General features: G+C 42.1%; 1 protein-coding gene across 1 annotated transcript in view; it reads right to left on the bottom strand.

Annotated features, from left to right (window-relative positions):
* Positions 1–16,534, bottom strand: part of nrg1 (neuregulin 1) — a 54,559-nt gene that overhangs the window by 15,273 nt on the left and 22,752 nt on the right. The window contains exons 5-7 of the mRNA XM_034096413.1: positions 3,867–3,961; positions 2,639–2,792; positions 2,424–2,545 (exon numbers count right to left, since the gene is read on the bottom strand). Of these exons, the coding sequence (XP_033952304.1) occupies positions 2,424–2,545; positions 2,639–2,792; positions 3,867–3,961 (371 nt within the window). The remainder of the gene's footprint in view (positions 1–2,423; positions 2,546–2,638; positions 2,793–3,866; positions 3,962–16,534) is intronic.

Genomic DNA, 16,534 nt, shown 5'->3' on the forward strand with positions numbered 1-16,534 from the left:
AGAAGCTCTCATCTGTTTGTCATCTTGCAATTTACTTATTTATCTAAATAGTTATTACCGTAATAAACCGGATTTTATTTGACTGTACCATATGTAATCTTAAATTCTGTTCTTGTATCATATTCTATTTATGTATAGACTGGAGGAGCTCGGGACATAACATTTTCATTGCCATTTCCACACTGTAGCCTATCTGCATATGACAATGAAACATTTGAATCTTGAATCTTTGAATCTGAGTCTGAAAACGGTTCAATGTCATTTTCCTTTCCAAAGCAAAACTCAGCTGATGTCAGGGTGACCTTAACCAAATCGGCGTATACTGTACTATTTTTCGACCGCCTCAGCTAATAAGAGACAGAAGAGATCTCGCTTGATGTATGTGCAGGATATTAATACATTTGACATTTTGGCCTTCCAACAAGTGTGTGATAGCATGAAGTCTGCCGGCCTGATGCGAATGTTTGTAATCGTTATGCTTATCTGTTAAATGTCCCTCTGATCATGGTCATTATGTCGACACTGGCAGAGTTTTGTGTATTTTTCTTGAATACAAGTGATCTGCTAATTAGTCGTTTACCATCTATGTGAAGTTATAGGGAAATAGGATCTGGTATTATTTATTTAAGCAGCTGTATAGAGTGCCACAGTGACGCGTCCCAAAACCCGGAAGTAAACTCCTTCCGGTTCCTTCGTCGAAACGCAATGCAATTTCTCCATAGGATTTTAGAAAATAGCTGGAACTCAGGTCTGTGGTTGAGACACATTTAAGAGACGGATCACGTTTTGTTCAGCCGGATAATCTCCACATGTCTATCCTACTTTTATAATCATAAATCTAGTCGCCCTTAGTTCCAGCCATTTCCCAACATCCTAAGGAGAGATCCCGTTGCTTCCTGGCGAGGAACCAGAAGTGGTAAAATACTAACTTACTTAGGACGCGTCACTGTGGCACTCTATTGCTTAATGCTTCCTCCCTCTGTGTACTGATATTGTTTCTGTGTTATTGTTGAACCACAGTTTTCTGTAAGTATCAATCAGGAGCATGACAGACATTTTCCCAGCATCCTTCACTGCAGCTCAGATGTCACAGTGCCCAACCAACTACAATTTACATCTGAATTGACCAGTAAATACTTATTTTTAATAAGTGTAGCCTCACAGGAACCGTTGCGAGTCGAGGACAAAGTCTCAGAGCTACTCTACAGGTGCATCAAGCATTCAGTTTCTGTAGCACACATCTGACACACATGACATAAACACCTCAATACAATATATTGAAGAGAAATAGGTTCACCAGTAAACATTCACACTTATCTTACTTGTATGTGTTTTTAATTGTTGCCGTTTGTGTCATAATACTATTTCTTGTACAGCATAAATCATTGTAGGCGAAGTTGAACATCAATATTTGCAATATTTTGTTAGAAATCCAACCACCAACAATAGAGAGGCGAAGTCCCGCCCATCTACTTCCGACCCATGGGACCTTATTTCAGAAAAGTATGTATTGAAGTCAATGGAGAGAGAAAGATTATCTTTCGATCCCGTTTGAATTGTGCCACAAATTACACATATGATGTTTGTCAATCATAAAAAATAATTTCCATCTCAAAAAAGTCACAGTTTGTCGTAAAACTGTTGAAATATGAGACAATGAAAATTACGCAACTAGAAAGACTACAAATCCCAGAGTCCCGGTCCCGCATGCTGGCTCTCAGGAACCGACTCACTCCCCGTGTGTGTGTGTGTGTGTGTGTGTGTGTGTGTGTGTGTGTGTGTGTGTGTGTGTGTGTGTGTGTGTGTGTGTGTGTGTGTGTGTGTGTGTGTGTGTGTGTGTGTGTGTGTGTGTGTGTGTGTGTGTGTGTGTGTGAAAGAAAGAGGTGAAATGTTCCAACGTGACGGCCGTCTTGGTGTGTGGTGCGAGATGGGAGATGTAGTTCATTGAGCCGTTATTTTAATTTTTTTTAATTGAAAAATTATCTTTTAAATTGACAAACATCATATGTGTAATTCGTGGCACAATTCAAACGGGATCGAAAGATAACCTTTCTCTCGCCATTGACTTCAATACATACTTTTTTCGAAATAAGGTCCCATGGAGGTCCACGGGAAGGGGGGACTTCGCCACTCTATGCCTACTAAGCTCTCATTCACTCCAGGAGATGATCAACTATTTTAAATTGTATTGCCATTACTTCTAAGAGATTACGGATATTCACTTTCTATTTGTAAAGCCATATTTCCAGTTGTTTTTACCACCAGAGACATGTCCAAAACAGTGGTGCATCAGGGAAATAAATCGCAAAATGAAGCATGGAAACTGCCTGGAACCGGGGTGTGTGGCTTTTCCATGTGTCGCCTAGATAACACCTAATATTACATCTATCAAAACGGACGATATATTGATAATTCTGCCTTACCTTTGGCTAGAGATGTTGGTGAATGTGGTGGGTTCATGCGCAGATAAAGCGTTTTGGCTTGTGGAGAAGGTAGTTTCTGTTTCCCCCTCGGCTGCATGCTGCGCAGTCTTCCCTTTACTTTGCTATCAAAAGGAGAAGAAAACAGATTGTCAGGTGGCGTGCATTGACAGATTTCACAGTCCTTTTTCTCTTGAAACCAACAAATAAAAGCCTACATTGATGAGCTGCAAATCCCGAAGAGGCAAGTTAGAAGTCGGACCTCCTCTGGCTGAACTTGCCATGTTGGGGTCGACACCTTTATTGCTATTGTTGTTTCTCTTTTTCCTCAGACTCTGCCTCACACGGTCGTGGAGCTCCTTCCTCCCCTTCCTGATTGTAAAAAAACAAAGGGGGTTGTAAAGCAGTTTAGTTAAGGAGATTCGTCGATTGTTGGGCCAATAATAAAATCATAAAGTGTGCCTTTAATGCTTCATTTACAGGGATTCAGGCGGTTGGTAGACAGCAAACAGGATATTATGTTTAGTGGACGAGCAGAGGACAGTAAAATGAGCTAAGGAATAGCTAGTCGGCACAGAGTGGTGCAGTGATGACATATTTTAGTAGGTAGACCCGGAAGACAGCATCTCAAAGGCTCCTTCGACACAAATAGATTAAAGATAATCTCCACATATGAACCCCACTTTGGGATGTTTTCGAAGTGTAAATGCTAACTAAAAAGCTAATGCTAGGCTAATACCGAACAACATCACGGTTGCGCATTACATGTAGGCTACATCGCTAAGCTAATGGCGGCTAATGTTTGGCTAACTTTTGTAGCATAAATTGAATTGGCAGAAATATAAAGCTAACATTAGGCTATAAACAAACTGTATCAACGCTAAGCTAAAAGTGGCTAATGTTCAGCATGATGACGTTTAGTAGTTTATTTAGTCACACGTTAGCAAATGCTGTTTTTACTGGGAACATTTCTTCAGCTTTTGTTAACCACAGATCTTATTTCAGGGATCTAACCAAAAACACGTTCAGTAAACCATTGGCTTCGAGACAAGGGAACCAGAAGTGGTAAAATACTAAGTATTTTCCGGGTTTCAGGACTGCACCACTCTGTTGCTGCCCAAAGAGAACAGATAATTTGTCCTTTTTGAAGATAACAAAACGTACATAACTCTCACAAAACTGGACAAGAAAATAATTTGAGTGGTACAACACTAATATATGATCAGAGCTTGAAATCCTACCGGGTTATTACAAGAATAATTAAATAAACAATAGACACACAAGTATTTAATTTCTATACTGCAATTATAACCATAACAACATTTCCTTTGTTTCTGATTTATTTGGTTTTTCCTATGCAATGTAAAAAGTGTAGACCGCCTGCCTGAATCCGTGTGAATGCAGCATAATTCATTAGTGAAAAAATGAAAATGTGACATGAATTACTTTGTTTTGCAGTAGGCAACCACACACATGATTCCAACGACTAGGAGTGCAATGCAGATCCCTGTTATTGTTATAATGCGTTTCTGATACAGCTCCTCCGTTTCTGAAAAAGAGGAAAGTCCAAATCTTAAAACTGCAGGTGTACAACACACACACACACACACACACACACACACACCCTTCCAGCCATAACCCCAAACTAAAAGGATCAAATAGAAAACAACGGTCCAAACGAATCGTTGTTTTTGGAGTTATTTGCTATTATTATTGACAGGACTGGAGCTGGGCAGAGTGGCAGTCATTCAATAACCTTTCAAAGCAGCCAAACATGGTATTTATGAATGACAGCTACTTCAGAATAAATCTGTCTGATGGACAAAGCATTGACAGTTTATCTATTTAAAGTGCAAGTGATTTAGTATTGCAGGGCACTAAGGGAGAGACGGTTTTGAGGGTCAAATTTGAAGCAGCGGAGGCCTAGATATCATAAGTCTCAGTCCGAGCCCCAAGAACACTGGATCCTACTCTTCCCATAATGCATCTCAACACACCTGACTTCATAGGGATGTCATCAGGGTTATTTCCTAGTCTTGATAGTTCTTATATCTTATAGAAAACATTATCCAACTGTTCCGAAAGCTGTGTCCCTTTAATATACAAATATAAGCCCAACCAATGCATTGTCCTGATTTAGCCTGAGTACATTTGGTCCAGCTTTCAACAATGGTTTTTTCTTTTCTGTATTTCATAAACCTTAAACATAATTTCTTGGATGACCACTCAAGAAGTTGAAATATCTATAACTGAGAGAACTCCCATCCATTGGCCTGTTTCCCTTTACTTGTATTTATTCTAGAATTGTCTTACATTGTTCATCAAGCTCTAAGCCTGCCAACACCTGCAGAATTAATTAACAATTGTGCCGGTCTTCCAACTGTATATTAGCAGTATAATATTAAGGTACATGACACACACATTGTACACATATAGCCTATTTATTTTACATGTACTTGTGTAATCTCATAACGAAATGCTCACTTATAGAATATCAGTGTTTCAGAGATATGTTTAAACCATTCAGCAGATATAAGAGGACTCTGGCCTTAGTGTGATGAGACTACAAAGCTGCTATAATGAAGAGGGGCTGTAGGGAACAGTAGGACACACACGTGGTGGAGGTGGAAACAGGAAGGCAGATGGAAAGAGATGGATGGAGGTAGGAGGACAGTGTTGCTGCTCTATTGTCTCATGCTGAACACTAGTTGCAACAGAAAATGCAGGAGGGGGAGCTGAAGGGGTTTGGACATACAGCGTCAGAAATGTACAGCCTCTTCGGCATCTTGTACTCAAATACATCAGCAGTCATTGGACCGTTTCACTGAATCGCATGTTTTTTTACATCCGAATGATAGCTTGCAGATGCATCACGGTGCTTTGTCAGACGTTTTTTGATTGCTCTAATATGTGGTATCCTATTTGTGCTGATGGTCAAGGCTGTATGACCCCTTCAAGAGAAACTAGCTTGAGTAGAGGGGGTTAAGCTTACATCTGCAAACTAGGAGGAAGGAATAATCCATACCCATAAAATCAATCCCAAGATGTTCTGTCAGTGCGGAAAGGTGACAAAAAAAAAGAAAATTTGATTTTTCAGATTTGAATGGTTTGAAGTTTTTCACAAATGTGGTGTGAAGGTAAAAGAGATGACATTTAGCTCGAGGGATCAGGGTTACACAGTCATTATACACACAATGTACACTGTAGAAATACTTAGAATAAACATTTAGCAGCTCAAATCTTAAACATTAAGCAGCTCGAAACACCTAAACATCCCCATTATTCAGACTTCTCCAAGGTGTTCCTTACAGCTCGTGGTATGTGCCTCGCTATTCAACGCCAAAAAAGTTGGGAGCTACATTGCTTAGATTGCAAACTGAAATGCAGTTCTTGTTTGGATCGCACAGGTAATACATTAACTGTAACGCTTGTATTAAGGAAAGGACTTTTCCAGATCCACAAAAGACACGTTAACCTGATTTCCCATCATCCATCTACTATCTGTGGGACAATAAAAAGCATTTCGTCCAAAGAGGAAGTGCATTCAACCGCAGTAGAGCCATACACCATCAACATGTGTAATGTAAGTACATCTCCTGAACCAACATAAGAAGACCATCTGTAGTAATCAGACCCACAGGCCCCCCTAGAGAATTTAGCAAACCTCCCCTACTTTTCCTGTTGACTTAACCCCGGGGTCAAGGAACATCCTAGCAGGACAAAGGTCGAAGCGATTCTAAGTGCCAACTGGAGATAAACCTAAGCCAATATGCCAATTTCTGACCTGCTTTTAAAGGTCCTGCCTCCCACAAACCTGACAGCAAGCCCAAAGGTCAATATCTATGTCTCCAGCAGGATCATATTCTGATTCGCTGGATGCAGACTGCAGCTACACGCCTGCCATTGGCCATATCGATTTTAGTTAGTATTCTCATCTATATTTGCTACCTAATTTCCACAGGATGTATTGTTGCTTTATCCTGTGCTTAGCCTTGCCACAGACTACTCTGTTGGATCCACTGGAGGGCTATCGTGCCTATTTTCCCTACCTTACCGGCTTCATACACATTACCAATTGCATTCTGTGTTGTGTTGGTTATTGCAACAGACAATAATTGTGTCATTAGTTGATGAAACAGACTTTATATAACAACCATAGCTCTGTGTGGCATCACCAACTGTGCTACATAAAATCCATTCTTTGCTAAGACTGTCGCTCCAACAAGTAGGCATTTGATGTTAGGGCCTGGAGGAGAAATGGGGGATTTATAGCATCGACTGTACTTTCTACAGCTTTTCACATGAACATATTGCTCTTTTTGGGGATTGTGCAATGGGACACATGCATCCTAAAAGTACACGTGGACAAAGAGACCACACAACACCAAACAAGGCGAAATTATTCAACATAACACTTAAAGTAAAACCCAATTATCTGGTTCTTCCAAAGTGCTTACTAGAAGGCGCTTTGAGATTCATAATGTTGGCTTGACTATTATGTCTAACAATCTTATTCTAGACTTCCCTGGTAAAAAATAATTGAGGACAGTGGATGCAGAAAAAGGGTCAAGATATCAGAACGTCTTCTATGAGACTGCTTACCACTAACACTGTATTGGACTCTGCTCACAGCCCAATACTCACTGAACCCGCCAACTAACAAAAACTGCAACTAACCACTTGTTATCGTAATGTCAAAAGATTATTTAACAGCATGGAAACTGGTGCCTCCATATTACACACCCAGATTCACCTCAAGGGGTTAGGGTCAAGCTGTTCAGTCATTGTCAGCCCAAGGTTAGGGTTAGGGTAAAGTAAGTAAAGTTAAGAAGATAAAATATGCTAAATGTAGAGGGAACTTTGATTTGAAGAGGTCTACATACAATACCAGTGTCATTGTCTGCATGCAATAGCTTCTCAGGCGGTTGTATTTTAATGAAAAATATTGCATCGATACCTCTGAATGTCTTAGTGGCAGGTTAGAACAAGTTCAGCTATGTTGCGTCTTTGTCCTATTTTGTATGTGTGTTTGCATGTGTGTTAGAACAGATGAAAAAATGTGGTCTAGTAACAAAAAAAGAACCATGTTCATCCTACTTGTTCACCAAAGTAACATTGACCTACAAGCCACAGTTAGGATTGGGACGTCCAGTTTTAAAATGTATATCTCAAACTTGTTCAGTCATTTTAAATAGACATACAATTAATGTAATCTCTACGACACCACATGCAGCTTTAACGGAGAAAAGCACAGAACATGAGAAACATTACGGGCTGCATACATCACACGTCTAAGGAACGGGTCCACAGACACTGTTAACTGAGCATGCTTCAATCCAAGGAAAAATAGAAAAAGGATATAGACATACTGTAAAAGCTGGCCATTACATAGTTTTGGCAGCGATCACCAGTAAATTCATTTGGACACCTGAGCAGGAAACACAAGAAACAGACAAAGAGAGACGAAGTTAGTTTATACAAGAGCTGTGCAAAACCCACAACAGTCATTACTGGTGTTGACAGAAAGGGCCGTATATAGACCGATATATCCAGCTATGGAGGGATTCATATTCTCAGACCTTCATACACAAGCACATCGAATTGAGGTCTTCCGTTGAGGGTGATTATATCAGAAACAGCTCTTTTATTCCTCCATCAAACTATAGGTTTGATCACTGTTGGAGAAGCGAACTGAAATTTGCATGTACGTATTAGGACAATCCTATTCTTGCTTTAACATAATCCTAAATAAGGGGTGTTATAGTATAGTACGACCCCATCCAAATGTCAAGTCATACAACATGGCTATTGCAAAGAGTATTGATGGCTTCCAGTAATGTCTCTACTAGGGATTTGGAGCTAACTGCCTCACTAGTGAATCCTTGGGTCTCCTGTATGTACAAAATGTGTGTTTGATACAAATCCTCCCTGCTTGACCAGTCACATGGTGGACACATGGGACCATTGGGATACGGTTCTGATGCAGGGAGTAGAAGTAGAAATCAAAACTGAATGGATGGGGTGTGATGAGATGCGAAGTACATGCACATTTCAGCGCACTGCTCAACAGGAGAGTGTGCTCGAGCCTTTCTGGAGGGCTTGAATGTTGAACTTATAAAATTGGAACTGAATGCCTTTATTTCGGGGAAACATGGATTTCTCCACAGTTTCTTGGAGAAAACATGACGGGGGGGGGGGGGGGGGGGGGTGAAACACCAGCAATGACATGTGGGATTGAATACAGTTGGGTTCACATACGTTTTGGGTCTGAGACTTTCTTAAGCACAGCTTGTTCACATCGGTGCCCAGTGAATCCCGCCAAGCACCTGGTTGATGGGTAGAAAGGAAACATAAATAGTACTGAATGTTACACACAAGACATGGGAAGACATAGACAAACAGAGACATCCGGGGGACGGTCACGAAACATGGGAGGATCCAGAATGCAACCCGGTTTCCTTTATCGTTGATTTAAAGTTATTTAATGTCAAATCCAATGGCTCTAAAATTCTCCTTCTCCATGGTATGTTTAAGATGAATAATAATGTCTCCTGCGTCGCCTCCCAATCTTTAGATCCCTCGAATGGGCCAGAAAAGCTTAGGGTTAGCATTAGCTGGCTGTCTGGGTGCTCTGTTTCACTAGCGAGTAAAAGGGTGTGTCTGCCAAGTGTAAAGATGCAGGTAACGGGAACTATTGTGGGTTTGTTTTTGACCAGACACAACCTCCTAGTTTCATGCTCGACTCAGATGTGCTACACCCACCACCCAGACCCCAATTCATTGATGTACTTTGCAGAGCACACTTGCTTCCTACATTAGGCGCATTCACACTGCGGTACTTTTCCCACAAAGGTTCATGCGAACTTAGTTCATGATCGCGTTCACACCAAAAAGAGCCGGTACTAAAATTAGTTAATGCAAACCTTTTTACCCGCTCGAAAGTCCCTGCTAGAGAGCAGGGACTTTCGAGCGGCTCTCTTGTGAGAAAAGAGCTATATTCCTGATTGGCTGGGCGGATTGCAAACCACGCCCCGTAAAACTCCCAAAAAGATTTATGAAGCCGTCATTTTATTATCCTCGCATTAGCATTATTAGTATTAGCATTAGCCCAGCACAGAAACGCAGAGAGACTAACTTATGGCAACACAAAATAAAACATGGGAGCGGTGGAGATGAGGACTCTGAGGTGTCGGCGTTCTGGCGATTTACTCGGAAGGCTTCAGTAGAAGCTGCTGGGACTCCCAGCAGCTTCTACTGAAGCCTTCCCCAACTCCGGGGACTTTGGGCGGCAGTATACGCCGTGAAGTGGTTTGCGGCCTGCCAGTAAACCCAAAGCAGAAGAAGAAGAAGAGACGAACTAAAGAGTTCGCATGAACCTTTGTGGGAAAAGTACTGCAGTGTGAATGCGCCTATTGGCACTGAATGATAGTATTCAAGCTATATTAAGAGGCGCAGAATCGCCCAATATAATGTAATTCTTGCCTGACGGTACAAAGCTAATTGTCCTAGGCGAACTGACTTTAGGTTTAGGGTTGTGGAAGGTCGCCTCTCTGGAAGGAAAAGGATTGTATTTAGTGTTGGAGGTGAAGCAGAACCAACTAGATACAGTTCGGCTCACCTCGACATGCCGGGGTCGAAACACCAGCAATGACAAATGGGAATGAAAACAGTTGGGTTGTGAAACAAACGCCTTTCCAGAGTTGCTCAGGGTGAGAGGAATACTTGTTGGCCCCCACCTGAGCACCGCTGTGGTCAAGAGGGTCACATGGCAGTATCTTATGTACCAAACAGCCGATGAGAGTACTTGCTTATCGGAACCGGAGTGGTACGAGAAGATACTATGCGAGTCGCAGTTCAGGAAGCCTATGGAGAAGGACTTTCAGTTGGCTTCAAGAAAGTTCTGTTCCACCTTGAATTGACTCCCGATGGGGAAGTGGTGCAGGGCCCAGGTTGTGTCCCGCAGGATGCAGCCAATGATGTCAGAGTGTGGAGTTGCGTCCCTTTCTGCAGACGATGTGGTTCCAATGGTTTCATTATTAGACCATGACCTCCTTTTGGAATCACTCCATTGTGTGTTTCCATGTGGAAATCTGAAATCTGTACATTGGAAAACCCCTTCCACAAATGCAACATATTGCTCAACTCAAAAGAGTTTTGCAAATATTTCCAAATACATGAACACATTTCAAACTTAAAAGGGATTTACAAGTAACTGAAAATAATTTGTAAATAATGTTCTGACATTTACTTTCCAAAGAATCGTGAATACAGTTTTTAATAGTGAATCAAAAAGGCTTTTGTGGAGATTTGCATTCAACACACAGAATTTCCACTGGTCCGAACCAAATCACACTTTTTTGGGTAGCCTCTAGGTTTGCCTAAATATTTATCTTTGGACTATTTGGATGTCTGTGTGCCAGCCTCATAAAACAACCAACAGAAGTTATAGACCTATAATGTCGTACGTCTTTTGCATGGAATATACTCTGCACATGAGAGAGAGGGACAGGTACTAACTGCTATGTTAAAGGGATTTTAATTTAAGGTGCAATGTGTACGATATAGCTAGAATTGTGTTTCAGAGTACAGCATCTCTGAAAGTATTGCAACATTACAACCATGTTCTGTAATAGTTTGCCTTTTAGTTTGAACCCAGCAGTAGCAAATAACTCCTACCCGCTATTTATTTGGAGCAGGTGGCTTGATAAGCTAAGCTAAGCTAAGCTATGTGCGTGTTCAGACACATGAAGGGTGTTGGAAGGATGTCACTGGTTGTTACTCAGCCATCTTTGCTGTATTGCTCAAAAATTATTTCAATAAGAATCAAGAAATAATAAACCAATTAACTCGTTTTATACTACTAATGTATCTTACTTCTTATGTTAAATTGTTTATGTATAATAAAATGTTGTTTCCATCATATTTGTTTATGTTGAAAGTTAAATATATGTAGGTTTCCCAACACCTTTCTCCAAAGCTACATTCTGTTTTCGTTAGAGCAGGTATCATAAATCACAGCAGATGCTTCAAACATATTCAATGTCCTTGTCGTACCTGCAAAGAAACTTTGTGCTGCCGGGCAGGATCTCAAGGGTGAAGCACTCCCCTCCGTTCACACAGTAGTTCCTCTGCTTGTCACTGCAGCGGGTCACATGACTGGAGGTCTTTGCTGTCGTGGTGGTGGAGCCGGCAGCTGTGAAAAAAACACCAAAAGTTAGTGCAAGAAAACCACACACACACACACACACACACACACACACACACACACACACACACACACACACACACACACACACACACACACACACACACACACACACACACACACACACACACACACACACACACACACACACACACACACACACACACACACACACACACACACCGCACACACACACACACACACACACACACACACACACACACACACACACACACACACACACACACACACACACACACACACACACACACACACACACACACACACACACACACACACACACAGAGTTTGTAATGTGAAAACAACGTTATATTAAAGGTGGGGTAGGTTACAGAAACCGGCTCGAGATACACTTTTTGTTATATTCCATGGAATGCTCTTAACATGACCGAAAGAACGAGATCGCGGATACAAGCGGCCGAGATGGGTTTCCTCTGCCGGGTGGCTGGTGTCTCCCTTAGAGATAAGGTGAGAAGTTTGGTCATCAGGGAGGGACTCGGAGTTGAGCCGCTCCTCCTTCGCGTCGAAAGGAGCCAGTTGAGGTGGTTCGGGCACCTAGTTAGGATGCCACCTGGGCGCCTCCCTAGGGAGGTGTTCCAGGCACGTCCAGCTGGGAGGAGACCGAGGGGTAGACCTAGGACCAGGTGGAGGGATTATATCTCTTCGCTGGCCTGGGAGCGCCTTGGGACCCCCCAGTCAGAGCTGGTTGATGTCGCCAGGGAAAAGGAAGTTTGGGGCTCTCTGCTGGAACTGATACCCCCGCGACCCGACCACGGATAAGCGAGAGAAGATGGATGGATGGATGGAATGCTCTTAACATCCCGATAGCAATGAAAATCTGAAGTGCTTGGACAAAAAATCCATAAAAAAATGTCATCTGTGGAAGCCGTGATACTGTAAAAAGCACGACCAATCCGTTTAGCCAAGCCTTCCATCTCGTGCACGCACAAATGTATCTCGTGCCCTCATTGGGCGTGCCGTAATTGGGCGTGCATTGCGCCGCGTTCATGTGTGTTGGAGGAGGTGCTCTGTGAGGAAGTCTGAAGGAAGGGGCGGATTCTTTTCATCTGTGTACTTTCAAATATTAGTGCACTCGAGCCAGTTTCTGAAACTTACCTACCCCACCTTTAAGTGGAGGTAGACGTTCAATCCTTCTTAAAGGAAAGGTGGATTTGAAATGCCAGCTGCAGTCACTGTTTTCAGAGGGTTAGGGTATGTGTGAGTTCAGACTAGTCACGTATTACATAATGATGATACAAGAACTGTCTTCCCTTACTGACAGAATACTGCTGGCATACACAGTACAGTAAGATATCCTCTGCATTACACAGCACATTTCAGCCACAAGCAGCTTCCTCACAGAACTGATGAGACGGAATGACAGAGATTATGCAGCTGAACAGAGATGCCCATCGATCAGTGTGTGAGATGTGAACGCTGCACAAAGACGGCTGGATCAGAACCGGTGCTCCATCCCTTTTTCTATTGAACGTGGACTCTTAATGGCAGCATCTCAATTCAAGCCTCGATAAATAAATGCAGCGTGCAATCTCCACTGTTATCAGTCTTTGATTATGTGTGTGATCATCAAAACATCCACTTGCTGTCAAAGCTAAATGATGTACTTAAAGTGGACCTCTTATGCTATATTGGACAAATATATTGTAGAAATACAAAACATACCTGTGAAGTTTTTGTTTAAAATACAAAACAGATCACCCATGCCTCATATTGCTCATACCCCTCTTGTGCAGCCCTGTTAGAGAAACGCAGATTTTGGGTCCTTAGCTTGAAAAAGAAAAGAAAAGAGGAGGCGGAGCTAATGCCTGATCAGAATTCTACCGGAGATAAAGTTAAATTCTGCTGTGATAAAACGCCATCCTGTTCTAAACCATATCAAGGATTATTTCTGAAACAGTATGGAGCTCAAATGCTTTTTCTCTTGCAGGTTTATCACAAGGTGAGTTCCTTTTTACTTCCTGCTTTTTAAACACATGTGCTCTACAGCAGGAGTTCCCAACCCCCGGAGGTGTTACGGCAGGGCCGCGAAATAGCTGTGAGTTTATCGTAATATTTGCAGAATTATAAATATATAAAAATATTTTATCATAATATTTTTTTCAAAAAGTGTTTAATGTTCGCACCGATACCAGTCATATTATTTCATCCAGTAGCCTAGTTAATCTTTCATCAGATAACCGTTGAAAATGGCTTTTATATATGATGTTCCGAGGGATTCGGCGGCTCAGCCTGGTCTCAGCCTCTCGTGCGCACGAGAAAGTTACCGGTGCGCCAAGTAGGAAGAGCGCACAGCAGACAACCGTTTGATTGCAGACTGTTATGTTTATGTGGGGAAATGGCATACATTATTTGAGATATATTTTAAACTCGGACTTCATTTTAAGGACATGTCGGCCAGGGGTGTAGAGCTATATGTTTATTTTATTAGCTTTTCTTTTTAATGACTGATTTTAAATGCCATTTTCTTAATGTCTTTCATTTTTTTGTAAAGCACTTTGAAAGTGTTATATACATAAACTTGCCTCGCCTTTGTTTAAGCACCGGATTGGCAACACAGGAGAGTACACCAGTCTGCCTTGATCTGAATTAATGTCAGGGACTCTCACGGTATCTGCTGCCCGCAGCTGTTTGAGAGAAGGAACACCTCCTTCACTTTATGAAATGGCTGCAGGCAACACACACACACACACACACACACACACACACACACACACACACACACACACACACACACACACACACACACACACACACACACACACACACACACACACACACACACACACACACACACACACACACACACACACACACACACACACACACACACACACACACACACACACACACACACACACACACACACACACACACACACACACACACACACACACACACACACACACACACACACACACACACACACACACACACACACACACACACACACACACACACACACCATTTTCCCATCACTGGATTATCCGTAAATCTTACAAACAAAACAAAACCGTTGATTTATCTGTTTTCCCGTTAACTGAATAACGTCGTTTTTTTGGTTTTCCGTTTTTCCGAAAAACGACACCGGTTCTTTTTGTTATGGATGCATATTGTTCTCGTATTTGTTCAGGCTGTTACATACAATAGCCTCTGTTGCTACCTGCTGGTGAGTAAATATTAAAATCGCTTAAAATTGACAACCGGTCCGCGCTTTTTTTTTTAATGTATCTGCCGGTCCTTGGCACAACAAAGGTTGGGAACCCCTGCCCTCCAGTACAGGTTAGCTCTGAGCGTTAGCGAGCCTTGCTAATGTAAACAAAGACGAGATTACGTCCAAAACACGTCAGGCATTGTTTCTGATAGCAACTCTCTGCGGGTCCGCCGCCGATTTGACGTCATATCGGCAGCAAATCTGTATCCGCTCGTTGTACCCCCCGTTTTTAAAGATTCGGGTACGGAGGAAAAGAGAAAGGGTTTTATTTTCCGACGCTGCGTGAGTTCCCCGACGCACTGGGGACACATATTTATGTATAAAAGACATCACAAAGTGCATTTTGCATGAGAGGTCCCCTTTCAGAAATGTTATTCTGTAACCAGTGGATGTCTTAGTCTTTTAGAGAAACTCCCTCTGGGGGAAACTTCAGGATTTTAGCCTTTTCAGACAAGCACAAAAACCTAAATAAGTTCAGGGAAAACCCCCAAAAGCATAATAGGGCCTCTTTTAAACTAAAACAGCATCTGTAAACTACTCTTCATGCCTAGCTTAAAATGTATGAGAACACATTTTTGATCCTAAATATCTTGGTTTCTTCTTTCCTAAGGTCACATTGTTCTGTTGGCTTACATACAGCGATACACGTATTTAAAAGCCACCTTATTAATATGTATTCTCTCTTGTGTTTCTTTATGCATTGATATTGAGGTAACAGAAAGTAATCATTACGTTCTTATTGTGTGGCTTAGATTAGAGTAGACATTTTGTTGAGTCATTCAAACCCTATAACTGGTAATAATATATCCCCCCTACCCTACAAGCAGCAAACCATAACCTCCATACATCAGCAGCCTATAGATAGTCAATTTTATTTGGCAGCGGTTTATAACAGAGCTGCCACAGCTGGGGATTTCTGTCGTCTCATCCTCATCACGCCTGACCGAGTCCTAAAGATGGATGCAGATTCCTCCGCTCACTTTTTGCTGGAGGATCAGAAACATTAACCGGGTGCTGGAGCTCAGCCAACAGGCCACTTCACTTCCCTGCTGTTCCGCCGCTTTGGGCTGGGGTTGCATCTGCAGAGCAAGCAGTCTGCGGCAGTGATGGTGTTTCTGTCTGTCAAGGACAAACCATGATGCAGTGCAGCAGCAGCAGCAGCACGCCTCCTCGGCACGATTCTCTGGGAGCAGCAGGCGGTGCAAGGAGGAAATCTAAATGTGACTTTATCTCACGGACAGATTTTGTGAACACGGCATTAAAATCCAAACAAAGTGAAATCAGTCACTGGTGTATTGGTTAAAAATCGATATGACAAAATGCCTTCACATTATTTTAGTGATGGGTAATTGTTGACCCTGCTTTAAATGATATTTTGGCTTTACAAAAGTTGCACTCCGCTTTATCACTGCCTATGTTTTTGTTGAAGTGCATCCAAATGCTGCTGCGTTTTCGCGTTTGGCTGAAAACAGGTCGTCTACCTGTACCACTGAAGAACGGCTCTCACCGAGTACGACTCGGTTCCCTTCGTTCGTACCAAAGACCCGGATCTTACAAATCGAACATCACTACATTATTTCATTTCCGATAATCTTCAGGGCCATTGACGATCTATTCATTCTCTGGAAGCAGCGGTCACATCAGTGCAAGGAGAAA

Source organism: Pseudochaenichthys georgianus, chromosome 12 (genome assembly GCF_902827115.2).
Source record: "Pseudochaenichthys georgianus chromosome 12, fPseGeo1.2, whole genome shotgun sequence".
NCBI lineage: Eukaryota > Metazoa > Chordata > Actinopteri > Perciformes > Channichthyidae > Pseudochaenichthys > Pseudochaenichthys georgianus.